General features: G+C 42.1%; 1 protein-coding gene across 1 annotated transcript in view; it reads left to right on the top strand.

Moving 5' to 3' along the window:
• Positions 1–16,421, top strand: part of FBN2 (fibrillin 2) — a 143,424-nt gene that overhangs the window by 9,311 nt on the left and 117,692 nt on the right. Inside the window, exons 4-5 of the mRNA XM_083464365.1 lie at positions 1,290–1,385; positions 7,811–7,906. Of these exons, the coding sequence (XP_083320491.1) occupies positions 1,290–1,385; positions 7,811–7,906 (192 nt within the window). The remainder of the gene's footprint in view (positions 1–1,289; positions 1,386–7,810; positions 7,907–16,421) is intronic.

Consider the following 16,421-nt stretch of genomic DNA (forward strand, 5'->3'; position numbering starts at 1 on the left):
GATGCAGGGGGGGCTGGCCGCACCGGGCGCAACATCTGGGGGTTAGGGGGCGCAAATCCACGGGTTAGGGGGTGCAAATTACTTGCCTTGCCCCGGGTGCTGACAACCCATGCTACGCCACTGATCCCGGGGCCCAACAGACAAGGTTTGGGCCACACCTAGCAACAACACACCACGTGGAGGCGGCTTAAGGGTCCCGAGCGCAACCGGGACCCTCAATTTAGGAGGATCCTATTTGGGGTCTTTTTATGTATGTAGTTCTTGTTTTATTTTTAAAATTGACGTTTTATATTTTGAATTACCTTATCTCCTGAAGGTATCAGCAGTGCAGTTTTATGCATGTAGTATTACCGAGAAACATGTCCTACTGAGTTCAGTGGGTCATACTCCCACGTAACTGGGTATAGGATTGCAGCCTCTGTTTTAATAAAGAAAATTTAGGAAGGCAGTAATATATTAATTCATGTCGATTATTCTGTGCACCTAGAATAATGAACAAAAGACCTTGAGGTCAGAGAATGAATGGATGGATTGGATGAGCTTGATATAAGAAAATGGGGGGGGGGAGAAACTAATTGTAGGAATGGTAAAGACCTTTGAGATAAAGGATAAAAGAGGTAAAGACAAAGGAGCTTCAAAGTGACAACATAAATCTAAAGGGGAAAGTGCAGAGACTTAAGAGAAGGATAATATCATAGTGAAATTAGAGGAAGGAAAAATATATTGAGTATGGCAGTCTAAAGGCAAAAGTTATAGTTGGATTGTTTTTTTTTTTTTACTGCAAAATTCAGAGCACCATACCTATTCTCTGTTTTTGTCAGAGCACAAGAAGAGAGAAGGGAGGACAGAAAAAAAGAAGTGTCATGAACAAGGATGCAGTGGTGGGAAGGGGGACACAGATATCTTAATGTGAGAAAATGGGGAGGCAAATGTGTATAAGTGAAGAGGTGAGAGACTTCCCCATTTTTCTGACAGGGTAGCAGCAAATGAAGGAATTAGTTACACATGCATTGAAATTCACCAGCCTTTAGCTCCATGCCTGTAGCTTAAAATAACGTGCCTTAGATCGCTTTTAAGATTACAGCAAAGTCTTTCCAGTTCATGAGGTGCTGAAATATGTTACGTATTCTTATGGTGGATATTTCCTATTTTCTGCTTTAAATTAATACCTATCGCAAGTATTTGGGCAGCCTTGAAATATCACTGCACGCTTGATTGATGGTTGTGCTTCTTTAAAAGCAACATTCCGCTACCTGCCATAATTTTAAACTGTTTGTGTTTTGCTGCAGTACAACAGTGCAGTATCAGATGCATGAACGGCGGTTCCTGTCTAGAAGACCAATGCCAGTGCCAGAAGGGATATATTGGTACTTACTGTGGACAACGTAAGTAGATACTTTGGCTTCCTTCTGGACTGTAGGAAGACCATAATTTGCCTTTAAACAAAGATCCCAGGTCATGGTTTCATTCTGGTTTAGGAGCAAACTACAGCTTACTCAGACTATAGATTGCCACGTTTTTGATGCAATAGCAAAATCGTTTGCCAAGAACCCCATTTAGAAATTGCAGCGTGCAAGAGTATGAGAGAGAGGGGCGGGGGGAGGATGGAGCTTGCAACATCAAGGCCTGACTGCTCATGCATGCTAATACCAAACCATGGCTTGGTATTATGTCTCCATACACTTGAGCAGTCTTTATCAGCCAGATAGAGACAGGCAGAATGGAGCCTAGGAAGAGAAGGGTAGATAATTGTAGGATAGAATTCCCTTTTTCTACCCTTGCTATCCTTCTCTTATTTTTCTGTGTCTGTCGCTTCTTCCTTCCTTCCCTATATTCTTTGCTGTTACATTGCACACCCTTGCTTGCTCCTTAAATTTCAAACATTTCTTGCCTTCCACCAGCTCTGTCTCCTTTTTCAGTGGTTCTTTTGGCTCCTGCATTTTATATCAGTGAGAATCAAGATCTGAGCTGGCAATAAACGGTGCAGTTATTTTAGCCACACTCGAAGATTTGGGCCGTAACCTATAAGCTGATAACATGCTCAAGTCTTTGTGTGCTTGTGTTTCTGTAGCCAGAACCACCCCATCCATGCACGAGAAGGAGATATCAGAAGACCTGGTAGTTCCCAAGGTTTGCAGAAGTACAATAAATGTTAGAGGACCCCTCAAAGGGGGGACAACTCCCAAAAGCCCCATGAATATTCTCTTTGGCTTCGGAATGCTGACTGTTTGCTGGCGTAGTGGGGAGGGCGGAGAATAAAAAATCTCTCTCTCTCTCTCTCTCTCTCTCTCTCTCTCTCTCTCTCTTTCTTCCTTTCTCCATATCCTGGAGGAGGGCATGCTTGGCTGACTAGATCAGCAGACAGGAGCACTCCACACACTGCACCATTTTGTTGCAGGTCTAGCTTGTGTGCACTGAATTGTAGTTCACATGAAAATTAGACAAATATTATTCTTATCCATTATCACTATGCAAACATTATTTAAATGCACTGTACTTGAGATTTAAAAAAACAATGTTATTTCACATGGCATCATAATTCACTCGCTCTATATTTTTATAACAACACAGAAGTGTTGTCATTCTGCGCATAGATGAGTGAAAGGTAATTCAGTTTAATAAGGCTTGATAAGGAGTAGAGTGTCTTGCGACAACAGTACATTTTTATGTGTTTCCCCTTGTGATATAAGGGGATAGTTCTAGCACACTTCAAAGTTCTCCCCTCCCTTTCATTTCCCTCCCCGCCCCCCCTTAGTATGAATGATTTATTCACTCCCTACTTCAGTGTTGTTTTGGCACAGGAAAGCTGAATGCTTTCAAAACCTGACCATACGCTATAGGGGCTGGGTTGGAAACCTGCCTAAAAACATTGAGACCAAATCACTTTTAGCTGTTGCTTGAGGAAGTTGTTAAGACAGTGAAACCTCTTATGGTTGCAATCTGCTAGGTAAAAGTGGAGCTATTACAGACATAGATACTTTTAGCACTTTATAGATTGCACTGCAATATGCACTTGTGAAACAACTCTGCATTATTTCATTTTAGAGTATCTCTTTAATTGCAGTCCAATGAAAGGGAAACTCACAGATTGAGCTCAATGCAAGAATGGGCTTTAAGTTCTTGCACAAACTCAGAGTAAGAAGGCAAATAAAAAAAACCCAAGTATTTCGAACACAAATGGACTGTCAAAACGTTGCCGTACATGCTGTAGAGTCACATACCTGAACAGCCAACTTCCTTATTTCCTTGGGTTTTTTGTGCTTTGATGGTTGGTGGCTGACATTTTCAGACAGAAACCATGAAGAAAGGGAATGTGGAGTGAGATTGGACCAATTAGAGAGCAGGAAAAATCAGACAAACCAGAGAGCAGGAGAGATTGGATAAATCCATTTCCCCCCTTTGCCTCTCTTTTACCAATTGGCTGCAGCAATTATTTTTTTTACAGTGGGGGGGGGGACATGGAGAGTTGGGGGGAAGAATGTGGACAAATCCAGAGACTTCCGGGTTGGCGCGATCTGGAAATGGCGGATTCCCTCCGAGCTCCGGAGGGAATCGGCTCAGCGGTGGATGGGTCTTAGCCGTGCCGGCGACACGGGGACCCTTAAAAACCGCAGGCGCGGAAGCCTGCGGACCGAGGACTCGGCGGGTGCCTTAAGCGCCCCCCCTGATTCGCAATGAGCCTTTTTAAAGGCTACGGAGGGGATACGGGGGACGGCGCGGCACTGAGAGTCGATCGCTACCGCCACTGAGCGAAGCCGCGAGCCATAACTGGAGAGCGCTGACTTCCTTCCTTGAAATTTGGACTGAAAAAAGGAACCCGTGAGTAATTTGGAACTGAACTTTAAAATTTTTACCTTTTGAATTTGGGACGACCGGGGGGTGTGCTAAAAGGAAGTCCCCACCCCCCCCCCTTGCAGACAATCCAGAGCAACGAAACAAGAGCTAAGCTGGAGCGCCCACCCTGTAAAGGGTGAGTTTCAAAAAGACAGTAATTTCCAAGATTTAGAAAAGTAAATTTGACTAGGAGATTGGAGTGTTGAAGGAGCCTTTGTTTTTTGGCAAATAACCCTCCCCCCCGGGCCCGGGAGCGATCTGCTTTGGAGCCTGTGCAGAGGAGCAGAGTTTGACAGCTGTCAAAGCTGTCAAATGGACTGTTAACACTGAAAAATTGTTACTTAAGACCTCTCCGGATTAAAAGGAGTTACAATTGAACTAAAATTGTGGGAAACAAAGAAACAATAACAGGACAGAGGATTGTTGGAGGAAAGATCATTCAGCAACCAGATTCCCTCTAGGGGGAATTCTGTGGAATTACAATGGCTGTGGGTGGAAAGATACTGAGAGAAATCGAAAGGATGTTTTCACTGGTGGGAACCTTACAGGAGCAGACTACAGCTATGAGTAAACAGTTGATGACCTTGGATTTGGAAACAAGTAGTTCTGCTGAATGTGATGATGACCTGAGTGAGAAAGTACCCACAGCTGAATTTGAAATAATAAACAAAGAAGAGGAGAAGACAAAACAAGAAAGAGAACAAGTTATCTGGGAAAATACTAACCAGAAGCCGGCATCTGGAGAACACAAGCAAGGAGACTATTGGAGTAAATCCAGTGTAAGTCTACGAAAGATACAGAAGACGAAAGTGGAGGCCCTGGGAGTTTATGGAATTCAGGAACTAGAAACAAAGAAGTACAATTGGGGCCTACACATAGACTTTAACTTTGACTATCATCAAGATTCTGACCTACTGGAGATTTCTCAGCAGTTGCCTCTAAATATGGGAAGAGACTATGGACTGATTGGACTGATTGTTAAAGAAATCTTTCGAGACCCGATGACAGACAAAAAGGACTACCAACAAAACCGGCGGAGAGGGACTGGAAAGGATTTGAGAGCCTCGGATGTGCGGAACCCAGGCTAAAAACTGTTATTTTAGACATGTCTTGGGAAAGGACGCATAGCGGGGATGGGAGGGAGGGAAGCATTAAATCTAAACAACACTCAAGACCAGGGGGTTTAGTAATAAGAAAATTATGTAAGAAAAAATGAGAAATCGAGGGAAGAGAACTGGGGTCCAACTTAGGGAAAATTTTATTTTTGTTTTTTATAAAAGGACTAATATTAAGACGGAAGAAATGCCAATTTGCTGATACAAATTTGGGAATAGGGATGCAAGGGAGGGGGTGGGGGGAAGTCAAGGACCAGGGTTAGAAAATAAGATTTTTGGGAATTATATATGTTTGTTGTTTTGTTTGTAATTGTCTTCGTGTTATGTGTGTTGGTTTTGTCTATATAAAAAGTGAAAACCCAATAAAAATTTTTTAAAAAAAAATTAAAAAAAAAAAAAAAAGAATGTGGACAAATCCTGCATTAGAAATGTTCCCATAGGAATGAATGGAAATCTTGAACTTGATACGCGAATGCTTGTAAAGTGAGACGTGTGTGTTTCTTTTAACGGAGACTTAAAAGAACAAAACTGTAAAGAAAAGATACATATTCCTCCCTATTCAAAACTTGCATTTTTCACAATATACAGAACTGCCTCATGAAAGGGGCACCTGTGGCGCGAAATGTTTGGCCATTTTGAACTGCTCTGTTTACTTATTCTGAACTTTCAATACCTTCCATCCATCCATCCATCCTTTTCTTTCTTTCTTTTAGCACACTTATAATCCATCTTTCATTACAATAGATCCCAGGGTGGGGTACAGAATACACTGACATAATATCACTCGTCTGCTCTTCTGCTGATAATTCTAAACTATGTACGTTCACTCATCAGCTGACACATTCTCTTGTCTTTATAACATTTCCCCCTGTTAGTTACCATTGGCCTCAATCTAGGAAATTATGAGGACAAAGTTACAGCATCTTCCTGTGTCAGTGAGGCAAGGCGCACAGTATGGTAGCCTTTCCCAACCTGATGGCCTCCAGATGTTTTAGACTACTATCTCCATCAGCCCCAGCCAGCATGACCAGTGGTCAGGGGTGACGCAAGTTGTAGTTCTGTAACATTTGGAAAGTTCCAGATTGGAGGATGTTGCAGTATAGTTTCTTGCTCTCTTCTTAGAAACGGTACATTTATATGTGGCTTTTTTGTGTGAAATGGGCTTTGTTAATGCAATCTAGATGCTCAGATTCATAAGTGATCCTTGAAAAATGCAGAACGGATTTTAAGCCATCAGCGTTATTTTCACAGCACGTTAGCCTAATTATACTGCCCCTCCTTATATCCTACCAGCAAGTTACACTTACTCTGATCTTGTCAACACAAACTTCTCCTTCATTCCTTCTGTTTGCATATTCTTTGCCACCTCCTGCTATCTACATATGTGCTTTTCGTCCCTCTGTTCCCAGACATCATGGCACTGCAGACAAATGTCATGTCCCCTGGGGTGTCTCGATGTGGAGAGGAGGGAATGGTTTCTGCTGTATGTAAATGCTTGTTTGCTTAGAGGCCCATTCAGAAATCCTAGGGGTATAAAAGGAAATGTTTCTTTGGGAGAACTGATCCTGTTTTCACTTAACGGGCCAGCAAATTGAAGCTTTGATTGCCGTATGATAGAAATACTTATTTCAGATAGTTTTGCAATATTATTCCACACATAATTATCAGCGATAATATTCTTTGCAGTGTTTCACAGTTTTGTTTTTGCGAGAAATGGTAGGCTGCAGTTTGCTCAAGCAGTCTTTGAACTATTCCTCCATTGTAAGGAAAATGGTATCTGGGTAAGACCTTCAGCTAGATTTCATCTAGAAGTGGAAAAATCTGTGACTACAGCTTCTATCATACCTAACCACTGGCCTTGCTAGCTCAGGCTGACGGATGTTGGAGTCCAACAACATTTGAAGGGCTATAGGATTCCTGCCCTTCTCTAGATATTATGAACTCTCTTTTTTTGTTTTTGTTTGGAAACTGTGTACAGTAGACCTTCGGGTTACGTTACGTTACTCTCTAGTAATGTAAACTTTGAGTTGCGAAAGCGGCAAACCCGGAAGTATTTTTCTGGGTTTCGCTGCTCGCGCATGTGCAGAAGCGTTCTATCACACAGCGTGCGTGTGCAGAAGTGGCACCTCTGAATACGGATTTTTTGGGCTGCACACGGACCCCCGGAATGAATTAAATTTGTATCCAGAGTGTCAACTGTATTTTTAATATAGTGCAGTCCATATGACCTTCTTTGTGCAGTTTTATGATTAGTATATTGGGTTCTGCCTCCCATTCTTTTATAACCCGCAGCATTTGCAACCCGCAGTGGCACATCTGCATGGGTTGTGATTCGGCACTTATGCGCAAAGCGTGATTTAGTGCTTCTGCGCATGCGCGATTGCTGAAACCCGGAAGTAACCCATTCCTCACCCATTGGATTTGTATATGTATGTATACCTCACTGTTCATCATGCATCTAGTACCAAACTATAAAAACTCATGGGATACCTCCTAGGGTGCTCTCAGGGTCTGGATCTGTCCCCCGCCCTTTGGTACAGAATTTCAGCCTCGTATAGATCCTTTTTCTAGAATCTGTTCATATTTTCTGACCTCTTCCCAACACTCTGCCGCAAACCTCACTTACTCCGTTGTATTATAGCAAGCGCTAGCTCAAGCATAAAAACAGGTAATTTCTTATTAAAGCTATTCTAAAGACTTATTGCAAGTTTCGCTTAATTACCATGTTGGGCATAATGATGGTGAAAAGCATCCATTTTATTAATTTGTTCTGTAGAACTTCAAAGGGATATTTTCAATATGACCAAGTACATAATTATGGGTCTCTCCCCCCCCCTCTTTTTTTCTAATTCAAAACACAGCTGTCTGTGAAAATGGATGCCAGAATGGTGGTCGCTGCATTGGACCCAATCGCTGCGCATGTGTGTATGGATTCACAGGCCCACAATGTGAAAGAGGTAAGGACTAAAAACTTCAGGCAGGGAAATGTACATGAAATCAATGTGGGTCCATCATTACCTTGGTGACTTCATGTTTTCATATTTTTTAACTTATTCTTAATTGTCCGTATTCTTGGTAGCATATAACATTGCAGAAGTTATTCAAAACATGTCAGAGATTTCATCTGAGAACAATTTTCTTTTAAATATAATTTATAAATCCCGTTCTTTCTTAAACTCTTGGTTTCTTTGATTCCTGATTTCCCCTGTCATCTTTGCCAATTCTACATATTCAAATAACTTCGCCTGCCATTCCAATTTAGTTGGTGTTTTATCTCCCTTCCACCATCTAGCTATTAACATTCTCGCCGCAGTAGTGGCATACATAAATATCTTTCTTAATTCTTTCAGTATATCTGCAGCAATAATACCTAACAAGAAGGCTTCCGGCTTTTTGATGAAAGTTAGTTTGAACATTTTTTAAAGTTCATTATAGATAATTTCCCAAAAGTTTTTAATCTTTTTACATTTCCACCACATGTGGTACATTGTTCCCTCTGATTCTTTACATCTCCAGCGAAGATTTGAGCTGGTTTTATACATTTTCGTCAGCTTGCTTGGTGTAATATACCATCGGTAGAACATCTTCATAAAATTTTCTTCTAAAGTAAATTTTAGCTTTTCTCCAAAGCTTTCCCCAGGATGCCATCTGAATATTATAACCGAAATCTTTAGACCAGTGAATCATCAGAGATTTAACCTCCTTCTCTAGCACTTCCCAAACCAGTAACAATCTATACATTTTGAAAAGTAATTTAGCCTTACTTTGTAATAGATCTTTCTCAAGTTTCGATATTTCAGCAGCAAACCCTTTTGTTTTGTCTGATTTAAATATATCATTCACTTGATGATCATTTGATTAGCTAGGCCTCTTCTGGTCCCTCACCCCTACCCTGTGGGGACTGTTTATAGTGGGGTGGCTATAGCTTTATATTGACCTGTTACCTAAACTTCTCTTGCCTTGACAACACAGCCTCATTTGCTCCATAAATTCAGGCCAAAAAATGATTTTGAGTTGGAACTATAGATCTTAATGCCACAGCCTGTACTTCCTCAGGTTCTTGTCACAGGTTCCATGCCACAAGGGGGACATGGGTGGTGCTGTGGTCTAAGCTACTGAACCTCTTGGGCTTGCTGATCGGAAGGTCAGGGGTTCAAATTCGCGCGATGGGGTGAGCTCCTGTTGCTCTGTCCCAGCTCCTGCCAACCTAGCAGTTTGAAAGCACACCAGTGCAAGTAGTTAAATAGGTACCGCTGTGGCGGGAAGGTCAACGGCATTTCTGTGCGCTCTGGCTTCTGTCACGGTGTCTCGTTGCGCCAGAAGTGGTTTAGCCATGTTGACCACATGACCCGGAAAGCTGTCTGTGGACAAACGCCGGCTCCCTCGGCCCCATAGTCTCCTTTGACTGGAATTAACCATCCATGGGTCCTTTACCTTTAGTAATAATGCATAACCAGCACAATTTGTAGAGACGACTGTTGTTTAATGTACTGAGGCAGCGAGTGCTTAATGATAAAATAGCAAAACAGTGCTGGTAATTTGCCTGCTTTGTAGCTTGAAATTTTAGTTGTAGTTCTTAATTTGAAGTTTATAGCTAAAGTTTCCGCAGATTTCTCGGGCAAATTGTGTTAATATTTGTGCAGTGTAATCCCACGCATGTTTACTCAGATGTAAACTACTGTGTACAGTGGGGCTTTCTCCCTAGCAATTGTGTTTAGGATTGCAGCCTTAAAGAATTTATCGTGCTAATATTTATGTTACTGTACTTTAAATACAGAGATTTTATAGTTCTGTAAATTAAGGTAATTTAAATTAGGTATTTTCTCCCTAATATGGAACACATGTAGCTTTCCTTCAGATTGGCCTCTCAAACTCCGTGGTATGATAAAGCGTGACCGCTTGTTCAGCTATCTGGGTTTCTAGCAGACTAATTTCCGGGCTGGAGACAGGAGACTGAGCAGTAACTAATCACTGGCATGATTACAGTATATTTAACTTGAAGGTTTGCTGCTGGGCTGCAAGAAAGCACAACCTCTTTTGGACCCTCCCAGCCACACTTTTCTATCTATTATTTTGTATCCTTTATTGGAAACTCTTCCTGTGGCTAGCTCTGCTTCTTGGTTTTTGAAGATATGCAGATAATCTAGAAGAATGTTCTTTGTGAACTGCTGAATATATATATTTTTTCTATGCAATATGAATTTTATGAAGATCATGTGAATTTCAGTAGTCATGTGAATTAATAGAAATGTTGGGGGTTTTTTTGAGGGTGGTATTTTGTTATATTTAGTAATTAGATTTCTTACCCATGTATAACCATAAAGTCCAAGGGCAGATAATTCATACCCAGAATAAACCCATTGAAATCAGTGGTTTCAAGATACTAATTTTTTAACAAGCCCATTGTTTTTTTGGGGGTGGGCCTCTTCTGAATATGAGTGGATCAGATACAACTGATATTTACCTGAATCAAAAAATATCCATCAGTGAAGGGAAGGGCCCCTCCCATTCATAGAAGGCTAGCAAAAGGGGGAAGGCAGTTTTGGATTCTTCCATCTTTAGGATCCCCCCCCCCCAAAAAAAAAATATGGGAGAGCTATTCAACCCTTTTGAGTAGATGCTTGGAGGGCAGAAGGGACTGCTTGGTGAAAATAGTATCAATGCTTGGAATGTATATTTACACGCAGGCAAATGAGAGGGAAGATAGTTCTTCTGCAGAGAGAATTGTCTCCATAGTGCTATGTTGGAATATAATCCATTATGTTTATTTTTTTGACATGTAAAAATAAAACATAATGATAACCAAACAAATAAAGACAAAGATCCGCATTACTGTACTATGAATTATGGGGGAGCTCTAACATGAGCAGGCATCTTTATCCCTCCAAAATTTGCTTCAGTGGCTTGGAGAACCTTCTGGGCCAAATTTTGGACGTAAGCATGAGGCTGAGCAGGGTTAAGAGAAACCAGAAGTCCAACTCTGTAAAGTGGATTTCCATTGTGCAAGCAGGAAAACACCGCTGCATGTTGGCTTAATAATATTTTGTATGCTTTGTATATCATAATAATAATAATAATAATAATAATAATAATAATAATAATAATAATAATAATAATAGTTTTAGACTTGAATTTGGAGACTAGAGAAGGATTGTAATAGCCACGAAAATTTTCAAAAGTTGTGAGATGGATTTATGTTTAAATTATACAAAAAGTAAAAAGTTTTTAATTATGTTAGCAGTAAATTCATGCTTTAAAGATTCTTGCAGCACATAACACTATAGTAGGTAATGTATATTCAGATCTGTATTATATTTATTTATTTATTTATCTATCTATCTATCTAGTAGCATATTAAATGTTGGCTAGGATAGGTAAATAATAGTAATTCCATTGTTATATTCTATTCTTGTGTGTGTGTGTGTGTGCGCGCGCCCAGGAACTACAAAGAGATAAGGATAGAACTTGCCAGGTTACAACTAGGGATCAGAAAATCTTGTCAATTTCAGTATTTCTTTTTCTCTTTTTTCCAGTTATAAGTTCACATCACCACACTGCTAAATCAATTTGTGATTTTTTTCCCTTATGAAAATTCACCAGCATTTTACTGTGAATTTCTCATAATCTATACCTTTAAGTGCAGTTTTCCTTAGTGTAATGCATTTTTGTACATTATTTTCACTAAGACATGCATCGTTATGCAAACTTTACTTAGCATATGCATTTTTGTACAGATTACTTGGTTGGAGAACCACATTGCAACATTCAAAGTGTGGATTTCACAGCATGCCTGCGTTTTAGTTCTCATATACCGGTAGTTTCAGGTAATGCGAATTAGGTAGATTCATCTTTATGTGTGAACAGACTTTCTCCCTCACTCATAGTTGCAACATAATGTGCCATTGTGCTACATTTGTGCATTTATGGCCATTTTCACATTATGATAACTTGCATTTCATTATTTAAATGACGTATATCTAGTTCTTCATTGGCAGGACAGCTTAAAAAAGCATCAAGACATCTTTTTATTTCTTCATAAATTATATTTTTTTACAGAAACGCGTTTCTTTTGAGCCTTAACATTTCCGTACCTCATATTCCAAAAATCAACAAAACCAGCCCATCTTGACCAAAACAATTAAGCAATTTGTGGCACCTCAAAGACTAACAGATCTTGCAATTGCCTATGTTGCCACAAGACAACTCTGGGGGTACCGGGTACAAATTGAGTGCACTGCTTGGGACCTCAGGGGGCTTGAAAAGCTGCATGCCCTTCTGGGGAGATTTAGAGGGATTCTTATTGCCATTGCGTGGACAGGCGGAGTCCCCCCAAACCCTGGGCTGCCCCCATGTGGAATAACGACTCAAGACAATGTGCTATGGGATTAAAATTGGCCACAACTTTATTATGTTTTAGATGTGGGTAGACCTTGGCTCAGGCACTGGGCGTTTATCCCTCCAAGTCCCCTGCTGGAGATCTGGGGAACATCACAGTTATCCAGAGGGTGGGGGGGATGGGCTGGCTCTGGCGAACGTATGTTCAAGCAGAGAGAGCCCGCCCCTGTTACACCGCCGTCGCAGGGGAGAGCAATGACAACCTCTTGGCATATGGCCAAGGCCTCCCCTCAAAACAACCCCTTTAACGTGGAACCCTGGTATCGCCGCCACAAAGAGAAGGGTGGCGTGAGTCACCGTTACATGCCCACCCCCAATTTAAGGAAGATAGACTGAAGGATTCTGCCTAAGGCCTGATACCGCCAAAGTTGTGACGTTTTGCTACGGCAAAGGCAAACCTGCCAATGCGGGAGAATTCCTTTCCGGCCCTTCAACAGCGACCTTGACGTAGCAGCGCCCGCGTACCTGTGGAGAAAAGGTTAACCTGCAAAAGAAGTCTTAACTGAGGGTGGGTAGGGTGGGAGAAGCTCTGGAGCCAACTGACGATTCCCAGGTAAGATCCTCCCCCTATTGTGTGGGCAGGGTGGTCCCTCCCCCTACCTGGCCTGATCACCTTGGCAACGCCTCCCCAGGCGGGATTGGGCAACTGGCTAAGGTAGGCGGAGACCTCCAGGTATCCCACCTGGGGAAGGCGAAGCCAAGCCTGTGTTAATGGTGGCGCATAGGGTCCAGTGGGCTGCCCGCGACCATGCAAAGGGTGCCCCCCATTTAATGTGGGCAGCGGTCATCCTGTGGCTAGGTTTGTGGTGGTGCATTTGGCCTGGTGTCGCAGTGGAACTGCACACTTTCTTTGGAGCTGAATACAGCATCTGTTCCCAGTAGCTTTCTAGGTACACGGAGGCTTCCAAGCATCTTGCCTTCCATATAAACTATCCCTGAGAAGAAACAAGTCTGTTCTTTGTTTGCTTTGGCATTGATTTTTATCCTCCATTCTCCTCCTTTTCTGGGTTACCTCCCCCCCCCCCCCAGTTTGGGGAAAGTCCATTATCTTCCCTCCCAGTTTGGGACGTGGCTTGGCTGCAGCTCCTGGCTGTGTGCCATAGTTGCTGTGCCACCTGTGGCGATCCCGCTTGTCTGTTTGCGCTAGCAATGATCAGCTAGCACAATGAAAGCAGTACATGGAAAGTTGGGGGAAGGCTTCCCTCTAAACCAAAAAACATCTGAAAATAATCAAAAGTAATAATGAGAGAGAAATTTTCCAGTCTAAAAATCTGACATGCATAGGTTGGGCATGCCTTGTTTTTATGGGAAATAACTCTCTTCTGTGCTGGAACGGACTGCAAGCCTGAAATGCTGTTACGGCTTATCCTGTATGAATCCAATATTCCATTAGACTGCCCTGCTATTATTGACTGATTGCTCTATTCAAACAGTGCATTGTAGGTTCCATTTTAATATCCATATTCAAATTCTCCTTAATAAAAGCGCATGAAGGCTATGCCCATAAGTACTAAGGCAATTTTTTTAGCATCTTTATGTTTTTAATTTCCTTTGTGCATTTGTAGCACACTTGCTTTGAAAACAAAACAAAACCCCAGCCCTTCAAGATTTTCCTCTACTGCTGCACTGCTCAATAAGTGTTTTTTGTTACTTGCTGCCTCTGCAGTTCCCCTGTGTGCAAAGCCTGTGTTGGAGTGCAGTTTCTATTGCTAACCCCTCCCTCACTGGTTGCTCCTGTTGGTCCACCTGCCTCACTGTTTCCTACGTTCTGCCCGGACGCTGAGGTCCAGCGCCGAGGGCCTTCTGGCGGTTCCCTCATTGCGAGAAGCAAAGCTACAGGGAACCAGGCAGAGGGCCTTCTCGGTAGTGGCACCCGCCCTGTGGAACGCCCTCCCATCAGATGTCAAAGCGATAAATAACTACCTGACATTTAGAAGACATCTTAAGGCAGCCCTGTTCAGGGAAGTTTTTAATCTGTGATATTTTACTGTATTTTTGGTTTCTATGGAAGCCGCCCAGAGTGGCTGGGGAGACCCAGCCAGATGGGCAGGGTACAAATAATAAATTATTATTATTATTACATTGGCTGGCAGCAGCTGTTGTAAACAAAATCTGCCCTTTTTCCCTTATGGAGTATCCAAGAGTCCTTACGTGGGTTCCCTATTGGTAGGAGAAAATAACAGAGGCCAATCAGAGACTATTGAGAAGCAAAGCAGCTAGTAAGCCTGATCTTTATTAAACTGTTGCAACAGGGTGCTCCCCTCACACGCAGGAAGACGGAGGAGGACCCAGAACAAAGGTGTGCCTGCCCTTATACTGTATAGACATTTTAAATTCCCTGCCCTAGAGCTAAAGATCACCCCTCCATACATCATACATACATCCCAGAAGGGGTGTAACCCAAGACCACCCCCCACAAACATCATACCTACATCACAGAAAAGGTGGTCTACAACAGAAATTTGAATGTTGATGTTTTTCCTGTCTGCCAGGTTATCTGATAATGCCTTATCTGATTGCCTTTCCTGGTAGTCTGCCCATTCCTTTGAAATTGTGATTACCCAATTCCTGAGACAATGGGAAGGTTCCGTTACCCCCTCCCTCCTTGCAGAGAAAACATTTGGTCAGTTTGGGAGTCAAAATGGTTTCAGGACGGTCTTCCTGTGCTGCTTCAGACCTGTGGTCCACATATCTATGTACATGCTTGGTTAGTACATTTATGAACATTTATTATATATGTAAGACCTTACATTTTTTATTTCACAGCTCTTCAGCATTTCTGACAGGGCCTTTTGCAGCTGAGCCTAGAGATGTTGGGAATTGAACCTGGGGTGTTTTGCTTTCAAAGCGCCTTCTCCAGAACGGAAGGGATGAAGGGAGAGGGCTGGTACAACATCCAAGGTTCAGTTTCTGGCATCTCCAGTAGGGCTTTGAATGTCCCCAGTCTGGAGGATCCCATCAGTGCAGACAATACCGACCTAGATGGAGCAATGGTCTGACTTCTTATAAGGCAGTTTCCTATGTTCTTTGTTTTACACAAGCATTAAAGCGAAAGTCAAGGCTGCTACTTAGCATATATGTGGGAGCACAAGCAACAACAACAACAACAACAACAACAACAACAACAACAACAACAACAACAATAATCTGCCCATCTGGCTGGGTTTCCCCAGCCACTCTGGGCAGCTCCCAACACAATATTGAAAACACAATACAGCATTAAACATTAAAAGCTTCCCTAAACAGAGCTCCCTTCAGATGTCTTCTAAAAGTCAGAAAGTTGTTTATTTCCTTGACATCTGAAGGGAAGGCATTCCACAGGGCAGGTGTCACTACTGAGAAGGCCCTCTGCCTGGTTCCCTGTAACTTCACTTCTCACAGTGGGGGAACTGCCAGAAGGCCCTCAGAGCTGGACGTTAGTGTCCGGGCTGAACGATGGGGCTGGAGACGCTCCTTCAGGTATACTGGGCAGAGGCCATTTAGAGCTTTAAAGGTCAACGCCAACACTTTGAATTGTGCTCGGAAACGTACTGGGAGCCAATTTAGGTCAGGACTGGTGTTATATGGTCTCAGTGGCCGCTCCCAGTGAGCAGCTAGATTAAGTTAGCAATCTTAACCCTGGATTCAGAAATGTTCTGCTACTATGGCAGTGGAACACCTGTCAAATTCCATATGCACTCAGCCTAGATGGAAGAGAAAGCACACAATTAGAAAATATGAAATGGTGTAGTGGTAGCATACATCAGTCCTAGCATGATTTGAGTAGAGGATTGTAGAAAAGCATTTGATCTTTCCTTTGTGAGACTTATCTTATTCTAAGCAGAGTTAATTTTCTAGGAAAAATGACCACTTTAATTATCCTCCCCCAACTGAAGAGACTGGCTCTCATTTCCCACCTGCACTGTATTATTCCCAGCTTGCTGAATAACATTGTAAAAATGCTTTTTATTTTTATCTGGTCTAAATCAGTACATGACTATCTAATGTAAACAGCTAAAGCCTCATGGCAACCTCTTTGTTTTGGCTGTGATGCATTATTTTAAAAAGAATAGGTTTTTCATTAATGGCCATTAAACT

Source organism: Podarcis liolepis (genome assembly GCF_965112155.1).
Source record: "Podarcis liolepis genome assembly, chromosome: 11".
Lineage (NCBI taxonomy): Eukaryota > Metazoa > Chordata > Lepidosauria > Squamata > Lacertidae > Podarcis > Podarcis liolepis.